Genomic DNA, 16,137 nt, shown 5'->3' with positions numbered 1-16,137 from the left:
AAAAAATTTTTTCCTCAAAAATGATTTTTGAGCCCGCTATTTTTTATTTTCACAAGGGTAACAGGATAAATTGGACCCGTAAAGTTGTTATTCAGTTTGTCCTGAGCACGCTGGTAGCCCATATGTGGGGGGGAACCACTGTTTGGACGCATGGGAGAGTTCAGAAGGGAAGGAGCACGATTTTAGAATGCAGACTTTGATGGAATGTTCTGCGGGTTTGCAGAGCCCCTGATGTGCCTAAACAGTAGAAACCCCCCACAAATGACCTCATTTTGGAAACTAGACCCCCCCAAGGAGCTTATCTAGATATGTAGTGAGCACTTTCAACCCCTAAGTGCTTCACAGAAGTTTATAAACGCAGAGCCATGAAAATAAAAAATTTTTTTCCTCAAAAATGATTTTTGAGCCCGCTATTTTTTATTTTCACAAGGGTAACAGGATAAATTGGACCCGTAAAGTTGTTGTTCAGTTTGTCCTGAGTACGCTGGTACACCATATGTGGGGGGAACCACTGTTTGGGCGCACGGCAGGGCTCAGAATGGAAGGAGCGCCATTTGACTTTTTGAATGGAAAATTAGCTACAATCGTTAGCGGACACCATGTCGTGTTTGGAGAGCCCCTGTGTGCCTAAACTTTGGAGCGCCCCAACAATTGACCCCATTTTGGAAACTAGACCCCCTAAGGAACTTATCTAGATGCATAGTGAGCATTTTGAACCCCCAAGGTGCTTCACAGAAGTGTATAATGCAGAGCCGTGAGAATAAAAATAATTTTTTTTCCTCAAAAAATGATTTTTTTTTAGCCCGCTATTTTTTCTTTTCACAATGGTAACAGGAGAAATTGGACCACAAAAGTTGTTGTCCCATTTGTCTTCAGTACGCTGGTATCCCATATGAGGGGGGAACCACTGTTCGGGCACACGTCGGGGCTCGGAAGCAAAGTAGTGATGTTTTGAAATGCCGACTTGATGGAATGGTCTGCGGGCGTCATGTTACGTTTGCAGAGCCTCTGATGTGCCTAAACAGTGGAAACCCCCCACAAGTGACCTCATTTTGGAAACTAGACCACCCAAGGAACTTATCTAGATGTGTGATGAGCACTTTGAACCCCCAAGTGTTTCACAGAAGTTTATAACTCAGAGCTGTGGAAATAAAAAATCATTTTTTTCCCTCAAAAAATGATTTTTTAGTCTGCAATTTTTCATTTTCACAAGGGTATCAGGATAAATTGGACCCCAAAAGTTGTTGTACAGTTTGTTCTGAGTACGCTGGTACCCCATATGTGGAAGGAACAACTGTTCGGGCACACGTCGGGGCTCGGAAGGGAAGTAGTGACGTTTTGAAATGTGGACTTTGATGGAATGGTCTGCGGGCGTCATGTACGTTTGCAGAGCCCCTGATGTGCCTAAACAGTAGAAACTCCCCACATGTGACCCCATTTTGGAAACTAGACCACCCAAGGAACTTATATAGATGTGTCGTGAGCACTTTGATTCCCCAAGTGCTTCACAGAAGTTTATAACGCAGAGCTGTGAAAATAAAATCATTTTTTTCCCTCAAAAAATGATTTTTAGCCAACAATTTTTTATTTTCACAAGGGTATCAGGATAAATTGGACCCCAAAAGTTGTCCAGTTTGTCCTGAGTACGCTGGTACCCCATATGTGGGGTGAACCACTGTTCGGGCACACGTCGGGGCTCGGAAGGGAGGTAGTGACGTTTTGAAATACCGACTTGATGGAATGGTCTGCAGGCGTCATGTTATGTTTGCAGAGCCTCTGATGTGCCTAAACAGTGGAAACCCCCCGCAAGTGACCCCATTTTGGAAACTAGACTACCCAAGGAACTTATCTAGATGTGTTGTGAGCACTTTGAACCCCCAAGTGCTTCATAGAAGTTTATAATGCAGAACCGTGAAAATAAAAAATCATTTTTTTCCACAAAAATCATTTTTAGCCCCCAATTTTTTATTTTCCCAAGGGTAACAGGAGAAATTAGACCCCCAAAGTTGTTGTGCAATTTTTCCTGAGTACACTGATACCCCATATGTGGGGGTAAACCACTGTTTGGGCACACATCGGGTCTCGGAATGGAGGGAGCGCTGTTTGACTTTTTGAACGCAAAATTGGCTGGAATAAATCGTGGCACCATATCGCGTTCGGAGACCCTGTGATGTGCCTAAACAGTTGAAACCCCTCAATTCTAACTCCAACCCTAACCCCAACACACCCCTAACCCAATCCCAACCCTAATCATAACCCTAACCACAACCCTAACCCCAACACACCCTTAACCCTTATCTTAACCCTAATTTCAACCCTAACCGTAATTCCAACTCTAACCCCAATTCCAACCCTAACCCTATTTCTAACCCTAACCCTAATTCTAACCCTAACCCTAATTCTATCTCTAACCCTATTTCTAACCCTAACCCTATCTCTAACCCTAACCCTAATTCTAACCCTAATTCCAACCCTAACCCTATTTCTAACCCTATCTCTAATCCTAACCCTAACCCTATCTCTAACCCTAACCCTAATTCCAACCCTAACCCTAATTCTAACCCTAATGGAAAAATAAAAATATTGTTTTTATTTTATTATTTGTGCCTACCTATGGTGGTGATAAACGGGGGGTGTATTTACTTTTTTTCATTTTGATCACTGTAAGAGTTTATCACAGTGATCAAAATGAAAAATGAATGGGCAGCCGCCAAATACATGGGCGCCGCCATCTTGGAAAATGTCATGATCCGGGTACGGTGGGACCCCGGGAGCCACAGCAGGACATCGGAGGTACCGGGGGGGTGAGGGGGAGGGATCAGAGGGAAGGGGAGGGGGAGCAGATGATGACGGCGGCGACCAATCTCCGCCGTTAGTCGTGGCGGGGGCCTATCGCCCCCGCCAGTCGGTGTGGGGGATCGGGTCTCGGTGTCCAGCCATGTCTGATGCTATTGCAGCATCGGCCATGGCTGGGTTATAATATTTCAACAAAGTTCAGACTGTATGCTTCTGTTAATACATCCCAGAATTGTATTTGCCTTTTTTGCTGCTGCTTCACTTCACACTGTTGACTCATGTTCAGTCTGTGATCTATTAGTACACTCAAGTCTTTTTCACATGTGCTGTTGCTTAGCCCTATTTCTCCCATTCTGTATATGCTTTTCTCATTTTTATTGCCCAGATGTAGTACTTTGCATTTTCTCTGTTAAAAACCATTCTGTTAGTTGCTGCCCACTGCTCCAGTTTAATTATATTTTTTTGAATCCTCTCTCTCTCTTCTCTAGTATTAGCTATCCCTCCTAGCTTTGTGTCATCAGCAAATTTAATCAGTTTACCCTCAATTTCTTCATCTAAATCAATGATTTAGTCTGAATAGTTATGTCAAAGTGATATTTCAGTTTTTTTTTAATAAATTTGCAAAAATTTCTACATTTCTTTTATTTTTCAGTGACGATGGGGTGCAGAGTGTACATTAGTATGAAAAAAATGAACTTTTTTGAATTTACCAAATGGCTGCAATGAAACAAAGAGTGAAAAATGTAAAGGGGTCTGAATACTTTCCATACCCACTGTATATAACCCTTACCAAGTCAGGCCGGTTTCACACTTCAGTGGCTCCGGTACGTGTAGTAACGGTTTTGTCACGTATCGGAGACCCTCACACACGTACACCCATTAACATGAATGGTTCTCTGCATGTGTCAGCGTGTTTTCATGGACAAACGGTCCGTGTGCAAAACACAGAGACATGTGGGAGCGCACGGTCCATAGAAGTGCTGAACACGTGCACAAAGAGAACAGCTCACACTGTCCTCCGTGTTCACGGACGGCCGCTTGGGAAGAAGCGCTACAGTAAGCGCTGTTCCCCTGTGGCTGGTGCTGAACACGGCTGTCATTCTTCTCTCCTGCTCTGCCGGCAAGAGCGAGCAGGAGAGAATGAATGAATGAAAACCCGACGTGGGGTCCCCCTCTGTTTGTGAACCAACCTGGCAAAACTTACAGCTGGGGGCTGCAACCCTCAGCTGTCAGCAGGGCTGCCAATAGGAATTTCGGGGGCCCCATACTGGTAATATTTTCGGGGCCCCCTTGAGACTCCACCCAGGCTCCAACCCAGCTCCGCCTCCATCCTACGAACCTTCCAGAGTCCCATCGCCCTTTCATGGAAAAACTCCACTTCTGCACCACATCCTCACCAATCACACATTAATAGTTCCCATCACTAGAACACATACATAGCCAGCAGATTTTGTATACTCTTTTGGCTGGGCTCTACTCTACTGTAACTTATTAAACATTTTTTTTAAATGTCCAATACAATTTAGGTATATTTTTAATTACTTTTTAATGTTTAAAATAACCAATAATATCACATACAAGGGACAAATACTATCGACCATGACCAGACCACATGTTACCACCACAGTGACCAATTACTACAATACTAATCACCAATAAAAAAAACAATACTAATATCACCATAAGTGCCATTATACACAGGAAATCTGTACTTAGTATACAGTGTCAGTGTACAAGTAATACAGGGATCACCAGTGGCATTATACACAGGAACTCTGTCTATAGTGTCAGTGTAGTAGTAATACAGGGATCACCGGTGGACAGTGTACAGATAATACAGTGATCACTAGTGACATTATACACAGGAGTATACACAGGAGCTCTGTGTATAATGTCAGTGTACAGATAATTCAGTGATCACCAGTGACATTATACACAGGAGTTCTGTATATAGTATATAGCATACAGGTAATACAGTGATCACTGGTGACATTGTACACAGGAGTGGTGTATATAATATACAGTGTATACTGTGTGTGTACATGGAATAAACTGACTCACCAGTGACGTCTCGAGATTAAGTCTTTCACCTTTGCTTTTCATCTTCATCCAGCACAGACCGACATCACTTCTTCCAGCCAGGACTCATCTCTGCAGGAAATAACACAGTTATGTAGAGCACAGCTTGCAGAACACATTAATTAATTTTTCCAGTCTTTTACACTACACCAGATAAAGGAAAAAAGGCGACAGTGTTACTCAGTACAGTAACAGGACCCCCTTAATTGAAAAGAGTATCCTCCAAAAATAAAATACATCACTGCAGTAATAATATATCCCTTAAGTATCCTCTAAAGTAATGATATTTCCCATCCTGTCCCCCTTGTGTCTCATTCTTGGCTCCAGCTATGTTCTCCCATCCTGCCCCCATATGAGCTGCCATTCTGCTCCCTTATGAGCTGCCATCCTGCCCCCATATGAGATGCCATCCTGCCCTAATTCGAGCTCCAATCCTGCCCTCATATGAGCTGCCATATTGCCCCATATGAGCTCCCATATGAGCTCCCATCCTGCCCCCATATGAGCTGCCATCTTCCCCATCTGAGCTCCCATCCTGCCCCATATAAGCTCTTATCCTGCCCCCCATATGAGCTCCCATCCTGCCCCATATGAGCTCCCATCCTGCCCCCATATGAGCTCGCATCCTGCTGCATATGAACTCCCATCCTGCCCCCATATGAGAAAGTAAAAAGAAATTTCCCCGACCTGGCCACGGCCCAGTGGTGCCCTCTCCCTCATTTATTTGAGGTGCGGATGCCCCAACACATAACAGTGAAGTCATACATCAGCGACGTGCGCGCTGGTGTCAGCTGCTGGCCTGTGATTGGCTGGCAGCTGGTAACTATTGTAGTGCAGTAAGCCGGTGGCTTTATGTGCCGCAATATATTGCAACTGAATGTGCCTCCTCAGATGCACATTTAGCTGAAAACAGCGGACCAGGAAACCAGATTGCGGCACCGCTTCTTGACGGTTCGGGCAACTGTCTGGTATCTTTACAAGTGGTGTCACTGAACCGGTGAGAACCCCCTGAATCCCACCACTGCAGGCAGTGTCTTAGGGTACGTTCCCACGGTCAGTAAACGCTGCGGGTTGGACGCTAACTACATCCGCAGCATCCAGATGTTACAGCATAGTGAGTGGGATTTCTAGAATACCCATCTCTACTATGCGTGAACCGACTCCCGCAGCTTCCTGCGGAGACAGACATGCGGCGCGTCTTTCCAGACCGCAGCATGTCTATTTATCTTGCGGAGACTCTCAGTCTCCACAAGATAAATCTTTCATGTATTGGACGCAGTGATTCTGCACAGTTCAGTGAACACATGTGTAATCACCTGCGTTCAAAAGCCGGCAGCACTTTGGACGGAATGGACATGTGCTGTGTCCAAAGCGCTACCTAATACTGACCGTGGAAACATATATATATATATATATATATATATATATATATATATATAATATCTTCTCACCTGTGTCGTGCCTCTCTCTTGTGTTTTCTGTTCTCTTACTTCTTTTATCTTTTCTCTCTCCTGCTGTTATTTTTATATTTCCCTGAGTTCCCTCTGCATCCTTCTCCCTGGTTGTATGTGGCTGCATCCCCAACATTTAGCCCCGCCCCTCCATGTTTCTCCACAGTTTGAGAGCTGTGACTCAGCTGGAGGGGAGGGATCCCATGCTCTGCTCATGGCTCTGCTGCTGACTGCAGGTGGGCGGGGTGAGAAGTGTCACAGCATGTGTGACTGGGCGTCCCTGCTACACTGCAGCCGGCAACTCTCTACATGGCCACGCGCACCACCCGCACTCCGCTCCTCACTATGCAGAGAGGGAAGGCACAGAGAATGAGTGTGCGTGGCATTCCAGCACGTCGGCTTACTACCAGGTGAGCAGAACCTCTGCCCACCGGGCCCCATACGCCAGAAGGGATGTAATGCCCTGATGGAGGCCCTGGCTGTCAGCTTCAGAAAGGTTGGTTCTCAAGAATAGAGGGGTCCCCATGCTTTTTTAAAACTATTTAAATAATTTTAAAAAACGGCGTGGGGTCACAGTTCGGGGCTGCTATTCTCAGGCTGGTAAGGGGCCATTGATCTTTGCCCACCACAGCCTAAAAACAGCAGCCCACAGCTGCCCAGAAAAGGCGCATCTATTAGATGCGCCTATTCTGGAGCTTTGCCTGATTCTTCCCACTTGCCCTATAATGGTGGCAAGTGGGGTTAATAACGGGTTAATGTCACCTTGCTATTGTAAGGTGGCATTAAGCCCGGCTTAGTAATGGAGAGGTGTCAATAAGACACCTATTCATCACTAATCCTAGAGTTATTCAAGGGTTAAATAAAGACACACACAATAAGAGCAAAGTATGTTAATGAAAGAATACACTACACAGTTTTAAAATCTTATTATACTTCTAATCCCATAGCGATGCCATTGTTCTTCTGTAAAAAAATAAAAAATAACAAACCAACAATATACATTACCTCTCCACCGTACAGTCAAGTCCCACGGCGTAAATCCATCTTGGGGGTTAATCAGTTTACAGCCGGAGTGCTTCTAATGCGACCGCTCCAGCTGTAAACTGATTAACCCCCCCCAGATGGATTTAAGCCGTGGAAGCTGTGAGTTTTGCCGGGTTGGTTCACAAACAGAGGGGGACCCCACATTGGGTTTTCATTTATTCATTCTCTCCTTCTTGCTGTTGCCGGCAGAGCAGGAGAGAAGAATGACAGTGGCGTTCAGCACCAGCCGCCGGGGAACAGCGCTTACTGTAGCGCTTCTTCCTCAGCGGCCGTCCATGTGGTCCTGATATGGTTGCCACACGGATGTACCACGTATCCACACGGACACAGATAGCTCCGGTACCATTTTTTCTGGTACCGGAATTATCTGGACGTGTGAGACTGCCCTAACTGTTCACTAAAAAGTTTATTTTTGAATGGTGGTCTCCCTCACTGAACTGTAAAACATCTGGCAAGCCCACAAAACCTGCTATATGCTGCCTGCATGAGTGTAATGCCCTCACAGCACAAGTCTACACATCCAGCCAGGATCCACACTTTCATGTAACGTGCCGGGGCCTGAAGATGTGCGCCTCACCAGTGGCTACCGCCCTGTGCCGTGTGGTACTTACACTGAGGGTTTTATCACCTGGACATTATCATTGCTCTGATTAGCTGATGTGCGGGCTCTTGTTAGAAACGACCCCCTCCTGTTATAAGTAGCTCTTTGTCAATAGACAATGTAAACAGAGAGCCTGGTGTGGGAGGGGTTAGCTTTCTCAGCTCTGCTGCATTGCTAAATCTAAAAACTCTGATTGCGTCAGAGCGACTGCACCCTGTTAACTAAGTGATACATCAGTCGAATCAGGGTCTCTTTCTCTACAACATGCTACTCTCAGATGAGGAAGCAAAAACCTGCTTTAAGAGCAAACGTAACTTATAACGTCTGACATGAAATGGAAGAAATAGCCAGATAAAGTGTGCAAAGATATCAGTGCAAATAACATAATACTAGTATAGGAATAATGGAAAAAATGAAAACAGAAAATGAATGTGTAAACAAAACAATTAAAGGTTTTAATAAAAAAATGACAAACATTTTGGCCATTGTCATAGCTACTTAGATCTTTAAACACCAACTTCAATATCTGCCTGTTCACTTGTCACCCAATTTATGACATTCATTGAAGCAAGCTCTGTGTTTATGATACAGAGCTCCTCAGTATCCCCAGAATATAATCAGATTCATTAGATAATATGCTGGTAATCTGCAGCCACCACTAGAGGGAGCTCCCTGAATACTGCTATTGAGCTCACTGTATAACAGAGCAGTACTGTGATCAGAATGATCTACATTATATCTCAGATGTTTTTAAAATGATTTTTTTGCAGCTGAATGCAATTCTAAATGAGATGAGCACAATTTACAGCACACAAACTGTATGCAGTCCAGATGGATCAAGCTGCCTGCCCTTTGAACCAGGTATATTATTTTAGGTACTTTTCTACCTTTATCAAAGATTATTTGGATATTAACTTAATAGCATCTGATAATATAAAAAAAAAACATGAAAGTTGAAACCCACTCTTAATTACCGAATCTTCATACATACACTGTTGTATAGTCTGCATAAAAAGTTTGGTTATCTAAGGTAATATACTGCTTTAATCATAATGTATTGATCCTGCAATATAGCATGTATTATAGTCTGAAGCTGCATGCGTAATCCTACTAGAATCAGCCAATGCGCCCAGTGGCACACTGCCGAGGGTGGCAGACCCTGCAGCTGCTATTGGGCCTGTGACAACCCAAAGCGAGACAAGGAAGCATAAGCCAACGTGAAATACATACAGGTAACCTAGCAGTGCAGTGCAGATCCCCGACGCGCGCCCCTTTCTTTCAGCCTATGCACTAGATTTACTTTGTTGGTAACTCTGCTGCTTATGCACTGGATTTATCTGGCTGCTACTCTGACTTTTTAAGCTATTTGCTGCTATATCCATTTTGGGTATTGGTCTGTGTATACACATATACACACGTCAATGTTTTTGCAGCTGTTGTGGTCTGTTCAGACCACATGTATTTGAAGCACTATGCACTTTATAAGGAATATGCAATGACATTAAATTATTTCTGTATGTTTAGCAGTCTATATGAAGCAGTACTAGGATTCCCTAACTTTTGGTGTTTATAAGTGTTACTCCTTACTAACTGTATGTGACTACACAATTTGGGATGCAATGTGCACCTTTAACAGGTAAATCCTCTCTTTTTCATACTACCTAAGGCTGGGTTCATACTGCGTTCAGGCACTCCATTTAACGGGTCCGTCACCGCTAGCGCATGTGTTGAACGGGCTGCTTTAACGCAGTATGAACCTGGCCTTAGGGTATCCAATTTTTTGGATTAGGCTTTTTTAGTTCCTTTATGAGTATTGTGGATTATTAGGAACTGATATGTTTATCTGGTAGGCAGTCTTTTTTGTATTGATGTCTCCTTTTTTTTTCCTATTTACTTTTAAAATTATTTGTGAATAGGGTTTCTTGGATTTCACGTTGGCTTATGCTTCCTTGACTCGCTTTGGGTTGTGATATGTATTTGGGAAGTGCCACAAAAATAGCCATTTTTGGTAGGTTTATTCGGCTTGTGAGTTGATGGGGAACCTATACTGAGCAGCCTTGCCTGGAGTTTGCCCACTACTCTCCAAATCCACCATATACGTACAGCAGAAGCCAGGAAAAGTTGCATGGAGCTGGTTAAAGCGGGTCTGCATAGCTGCTTCTGAATGGAGCGGTGGCTTGGCATGTAGACCACCACTTTTCATGTCTGGCAATTGCTCCATTCGGGCTGAATACTTCCCATTTAGTAGATGAGCAAGTTATCACCTATCTACATCTAGATCAATGAATATCATCTTTAATGGGCATTGGAACATTTACCGTTAACATACTTGTCGGAGGGGACATTTCTTTTCGACTAGTGATGACCTTGGACACTTAAAGTGGTTAATCAACATAATACAAAAGCAGAGCAAGCAGCCCTGGAAAAGCTGTTGTAATGTTTTCTCTGCAATCGCGAACTTAGGTTTGGATCGTATCATGTTGGAAAGCCAAGACTACCATGAGAGGCTTTGGGTCTGGGAAGGGTGGAGAGCAGAAGCTGGAAAACGAATGAGAAAGCTTTATGAAGAATATGTCGATTTGGAAAATGAAGCTGCTAGACTGAACGGTGAGTAACATTGCCCAATGATAAAATGGGGGTTATATTGACAAGAGATTGATATTTATACTTATATTATCTATACTTATATTTCTAAAATGTAATGTATGCCTAAAAAACTTAACTATTTAGATATAAAATTCTAAACTGACCATTTCATGTTTATCCATTAAAACTGCACGTTTCTGATACAGAGCGCCAAATACACTATGTAGGTTTGGATTTGAAAGATAACATACCAGTTACCTGCAGCCACCACTAGAGGGAGCTTCGGAGCTTACCGCATACTGTGTTATTGATTTCAATGTTATGCAAAACTCCCCCTAGTGACAAGTAATTAGCATGTCATCTTTTATTCCCAATACTTTTACAGTCTAAAGCTTTACTATAAACCCATTCCCAACATGGCACAAAATGTTCTATGGAGCCGGCTTAGGAGCTGAGCATTGTCCGTACATGGCGTGTGCTGGCTGTGTGTCATACATAGTTTTCTGCCTGTAACAGCAGCAACTGTCACAGATTCTGACAGCGACATTTAAATGTCCAGGATGGTCTGACACATTCATTCCAGCTCCCATTGCCACCCTGCCCCTCCTCGATAAGATATGGTAATATTGGAGGATTCCAGTATATGGAACAAACAATCACACTGACGCAGATCCAAGTCTCCTAGCTGGACTATCAAAATATAAAATTATTTAAACCATATGTTAAAATGCTAAAAAGAAAAAAAAGTTGAAACATCAGAATTACCATTTTGTCTCTGCATTTCTCCCAAGATGAAATAAACAAAAAGACAATCAAACATCATAGGTACTCAAAACTAGTGTCAATAAAAACACCAGTTCGGTGCACTAAAAGCAGCTCCACAAGCAGAAACATAAAAAGACAAAGCAAAAGATTTTTTTTATACAAATTTCAGAATTTTTATAAACCTCTGAAATATAAAACGACTTTGCAAGTTTGCTTTCGACCATAATCATCTTGACCTGGAGAATCATATTGGCCCTCTGGTGCTAGCACCGTTCCGGTAGTTTCGGCACCGGCTGTCCCAGGTCACTTGATCCCTGCGGCTGATCAGTGCTGGCTTCACTCTCCTCTCCTTCAGAAAAATCAAGACATCTGGAGGAAGTGATAGCTGCGACTGCTCTCACCACCTCCGGATGTGAATTACGTCTGTAGGAGAGTCTGAGAGCTCAAGAGGCACCACTGCAGCTCTGTTATTATTTTACTTGGGGAAAACATAGGGATGCAGAAAAGGTTGTCTAAATAATGGACAACCCCTTTAAAATGAGAATACTAAATTTCAAAATCAGCAGCACCATTACTACATTGAGAAGCAGGCCACCAAATTTCCTCAGATGTTATTGATGAAATATAATGGTGTTTAAAAGTTTGTGAACCCTTCTGAATATTCCATATTTCTGCATAAATTTGACGAAAACTACCCTACATCAGATTTTCCTACAAGTCCTAAAAGTAGATATAAAGAATCAAATCAAACAAATGAGTTAAAAATATTAGACTTTGTCATTTTTTCAATGTAGAAAATGGTCCAATATCACATGTCAGTGAGTGTCAAAAGTATGTGAACCTTTGCTCTCAGTAAGTGCTGTGATCCCCTTGTAGGACTTGTAGCCCATTCCTCCCTACAAATCAACTTCAACTGTTATGTTGGTGGGTCTTCTCCATTAACTGTTCTCTTCAGATACTTCCACAACATTTCTATAGGAATAAGGTCAAGAATTTACTTGGTCATTCCAAAACTTTCACTTTATTCTTCTTTATTCATTTTTTGTAGAACAGCTTGTGAGCTTTGGGCTACTATGTTTGTTGTGAGTTCATTTTCCCCTTTACCATTGAGGTCTGATGAACTCCCTCTTCTGGTGAAGGAAGGTAGTGAGGCTGATTACAAAGCACCTGTGTATGATGATGATGACTGGGTCATGGGAATTGCTGACTGGATATAAGCCAGCCGACGCCCTTGTGCCTTGCTGGTGATCTCTCTGAAGGATTCTAGGAGACCAGTCTGATTCCTGCTCCTCAAAAGCTAAGTTTTTCTGCTCTGCTTTTTACATTTGTGTTCTGTTTTGCTTTGCCTTGTGTTTTCTGGATTTCTGCCATTCCTTGCTGGGGTGAGCTGAATTCCTTTTTGCTCTGTCTTCAGAAAATACCTGAGTGCTGATATAGTCTTTTTGAAGCCTAGCGTCTTCAGGGCCTTTTTCCCTATCAGCCTGTTGGCCCTTGTTTTGATAGGGTTTTTGGCGGATTGCAGACTGCAGCTTTTCTATCCTGTCCTATCTAGTTAGCTTGGGCCCCATCATTTGCTCAGCCTATCTTTCTATCTGTGTGAGAGTTTTTTCATCTTGCTTCACCGTCATTATATGTTGGGGGCTGCCTATTGCTTTGGGGTCTGCTCTGGGGCAGTTTCGATTTCCCTTTCTGTCTTTAGGCTATGTAGTTCTCCGGCTGTGATCGAGGGGTCTAGGGCACCGTAGGAACCCCCCACGGCTACTGCTAGTTGTTGATAGGTTCAGGGGTCTGCAATCTGATAGCTGCCAACTTCTCTTGTTTTCTGGACTTAGCTAGTATTTCTGTTTTTGCCTCCTACGGTGACTCATTCATAACAGAATCACCCGCCATACCGCAGATCCTAGGGTACTCAATAGCAGGAAAGAATTGTAAAAAAAAAAGTGTATATTTTTTCCTCTATATCTCTGAGGCCGTAGGGGGAATTTTTTTTCTCTCAATGGAGATAAAGCAATTGTCTGATCGTGTGGAGCAGCTCGCTGCGGAAGTGCGGGGAATTTCCGCCTACCTTGCTCATTCACATGCTGCTGAACCAAAGATCCCCACTCCTGATGTGTTTTTTGGGGATCGGTCTAAATTTTTGAATTTCAAAAATAATTGTTAATTATTTTTTGCCTTGAAGCCTAACTCGTCAGGGAGCTCCGCGCAGCAGGTTAAAATTGCCATCTCTTTGCTGCGTGGCGATCCCCAGGATTGGGCGTTTTCTTTGAAACCAGATGATCCTATTCTGACTAATGTGAACGCATTTTTTCAAGCCTTGGGGTTGTTGTATGACAAACCTAATGCTATTGATCAGGCTGAAAAGACCCTGTTGGCATTGAGCCAGGGTCGAGATTCTGCAGAATTGAACTGTCAAAAATTCCGAAAGTGGGCGGTCCTTACTACCTGGAATGATAACGCCTTGGCAGCTCTCTTTCGGAAGGGTTTGTCAGAAGCCGTAAAAGATACTATGGTGGGATTTCCTGTTCCCTCTGGTCTTGACGATTCTATGTCATTAGCCATTCAGGTTGATCGGCGTTTACGTGAACGCAGGACTGCACGAGAGGTGTGGCCACCTGTTGAACAAGTGTCTGAACCTATGCAATGTGATAGAGTTTTTCCCAGGGAGCAACGTCAGGAGTTCAGAAGGCGTAATAAGCTGTGTTTTTTTTTGTGGAGATGCCTCGCATATTATTTCTGTCTGTCCTAAACGAGAGAAACGTTTTGCACACATGTCTTCTGTGGGTGGTGTTCAACCTAAGTTTCTTCTGGCAATTACTCTGATCTGCTCCCTGTCCACATTTTCCGCCAAGGCTTTTGTGGATTCGGGAGCAGCCCTGAACCTAATGGACTTGGATTTAGCTAAATGTTGTGGATTTCCTATGACACCTCTGTGGACACCTATCCCTTTGAGAGGGATTGATGCCACTCCTTTGGCGAAAAATAAACCTCAGTTTTGGACCCAGGTGGTAATGCGGGTCGCCCCAGACCATCAAGAAAATTGCAGATTTTTGGTGTTGCATAATTTGCATGATACCATTGTTCTGGGGTTTCCCTGGTTGCAAATTCATAATCCAGTTTTGGATTGGAAATCTGTGTCTGTGGTGAGTTGGGGTTGTCGGCGTGCCCTTAGTGAGGCTCCGGTTTTTTCCACCTCTCCTCAGTCGCATGATGTTCCTGACTATTTGGCGGACTTTTATGATGTATTTAGTGAGAATGAGTCTGCGTCTTTGCCTCCTCATAGGAGTTATGACTGTGCAATTGAACTGAGCCCTGGGTGTAAATTTCCCAAGGGTCGGCTCTTCAATTTATCTGTACCCGAGCACGAGGCTATGCGATCCTATATTAAGGAGGCGTTGGAGAAGGGTCATATAAGACCATCCTCTTCACCCTTAGTTGCTGGGTTTTTTTTCGTGGCCAAAAAGGATGGTTCATTAATGCCTTGTATTGATTATCGTGCCCTCAACAAAATTACTATTAAATATCAGTATCCGTTACCCCTGATTTCGGATCTATTCTCCAGAGTTAAAGGTGCTTGCTGGTTTACCAAGCTTGACCTCAGGGGGGCGTATAATCTTATCCGCATTAAGCATGGGGATGAATGGAAGACGGCGTTTAATACTCTGGAGGGGCATTTTGAGTACCTGGTGATGCCTTTTGGGCTCACTAATGCCCCCTCTGTCTTCCAGTGCTTCATGAACGACATTTTCCGAGACTTTGTGGATAAATTTTTGATTATCTATCCGGATGATATTTTGATCTTCTCCAAGGATTGGGATTCTCATGTGGAACATGTTCGGACTGTGTTCCGGATCTTGAGGGAGAATTCCCTGTATGTCAAAGGATCGAAATGCCTTTTTGGGGTACAGAGGATTTCTTTTTTGGGATTTCTTTTGTCTCCGTCAACTATTGAAATGGACCCGGCCAAGGTACAGGCCATTTATGATTGGGTTCAGCCCACTTCTTTGAAGGCCCTCCAGAAGTTTTTGGGTTTTGCTAATTTTTATCGGAAATTTATAGCAAAATTTTCTAGTATTGCCAAGCCATTGACTGATCTGACTAAGAAGGGTGCTGATGTGTTGAATTGGTCTCCAGAGGCTGTTTCTTCCTTTCAGGAGCTGAAGCGGAGATTCACTTCTGCCCCGGTTTTGCGGCAACCTGATGTCTCACTCCCGTTCCAGGTAGAGGTGGACGCTTCTGAGATTGGTGCAGGAGCTGTTTTGTCCCAAAAGGATCCTGTAACATCTAAAATGAATCCCTGTGCTTTCTTTTCCCGAAAATTCTCTCCATCTGAGCGTAACTATGATGTGGGGAATCGGGAACTGTTAGCCATGAAATGGGCATTTGAGGAGTGGAGACATTGGTTGGAGGGAGCTAAACATCAAGTCGTGGTCCTCACTGACCACAAGAATTTGATTTACCTGGAGTCGGCCAAACGCTTGAACCCTAGACAGGCTAGGTGGGCCTTGTTTTTTACACGTTTTGATTTTGTGGTCTCTTTTCTTCCTGGCACTAAGAATGTCAAGGCTGACGCTCTCTCTAGGAGCTTCTTTGCTGATTCTCCTGTGGTGACCAAACCTGCTACCATCTTAGGCGAAGGGGTTGTTCTTTCTGCCATCTCGCCCGATTTGAGACATGCTCTGGAAGAGTTCCAGGAGGACAAACCTGAGCGTTGTCCCAGGGGAAAGTTGTATGTTCCTGACCAGTGGAAGAAGAGAGTGATGTCTGAAGTTCATTGCTCTGCATTGGCTGGTCATCCAGGTATTTTTAGTACTAGAG

The 16,137-nt window shown here is 43.7% G+C and overlaps 1 protein-coding gene across 1 annotated transcript in view; it reads left to right on the top strand.

The window, feature by feature from the left end:
• The window catches only part of ACE2 (angiotensin converting enzyme 2), a 129,293-nt gene that overhangs the window by 37,137 nt on the left and 76,019 nt on the right, over positions 1-16,137 (top strand). Inside the window, exons 3-4 of the mRNA XM_073565258.1 lie at positions 8,742-8,832; positions 10,435-10,578. Coding sequence (XP_073421359.1) covers positions 8,742-8,832; positions 10,435-10,578 — 235 coding nt within the window. The remainder of the gene's footprint in view (positions 1-8,741; positions 8,833-10,434; positions 10,579-16,137) is intronic.

Source organism: Dendrobates tinctorius, unplaced genomic scaffold (genome assembly GCF_039654945.1).
Source record: "Dendrobates tinctorius isolate UK_male_01 unplaced genomic scaffold, ASM3965494v1 ptg000016l, whole genome shotgun sequence".
Lineage (NCBI taxonomy): Eukaryota > Metazoa > Chordata > Amphibia > Anura > Dendrobatidae > Dendrobates > Dendrobates tinctorius.
This window is presented reverse-complemented; position numbering and strand designations above follow the sequence as displayed.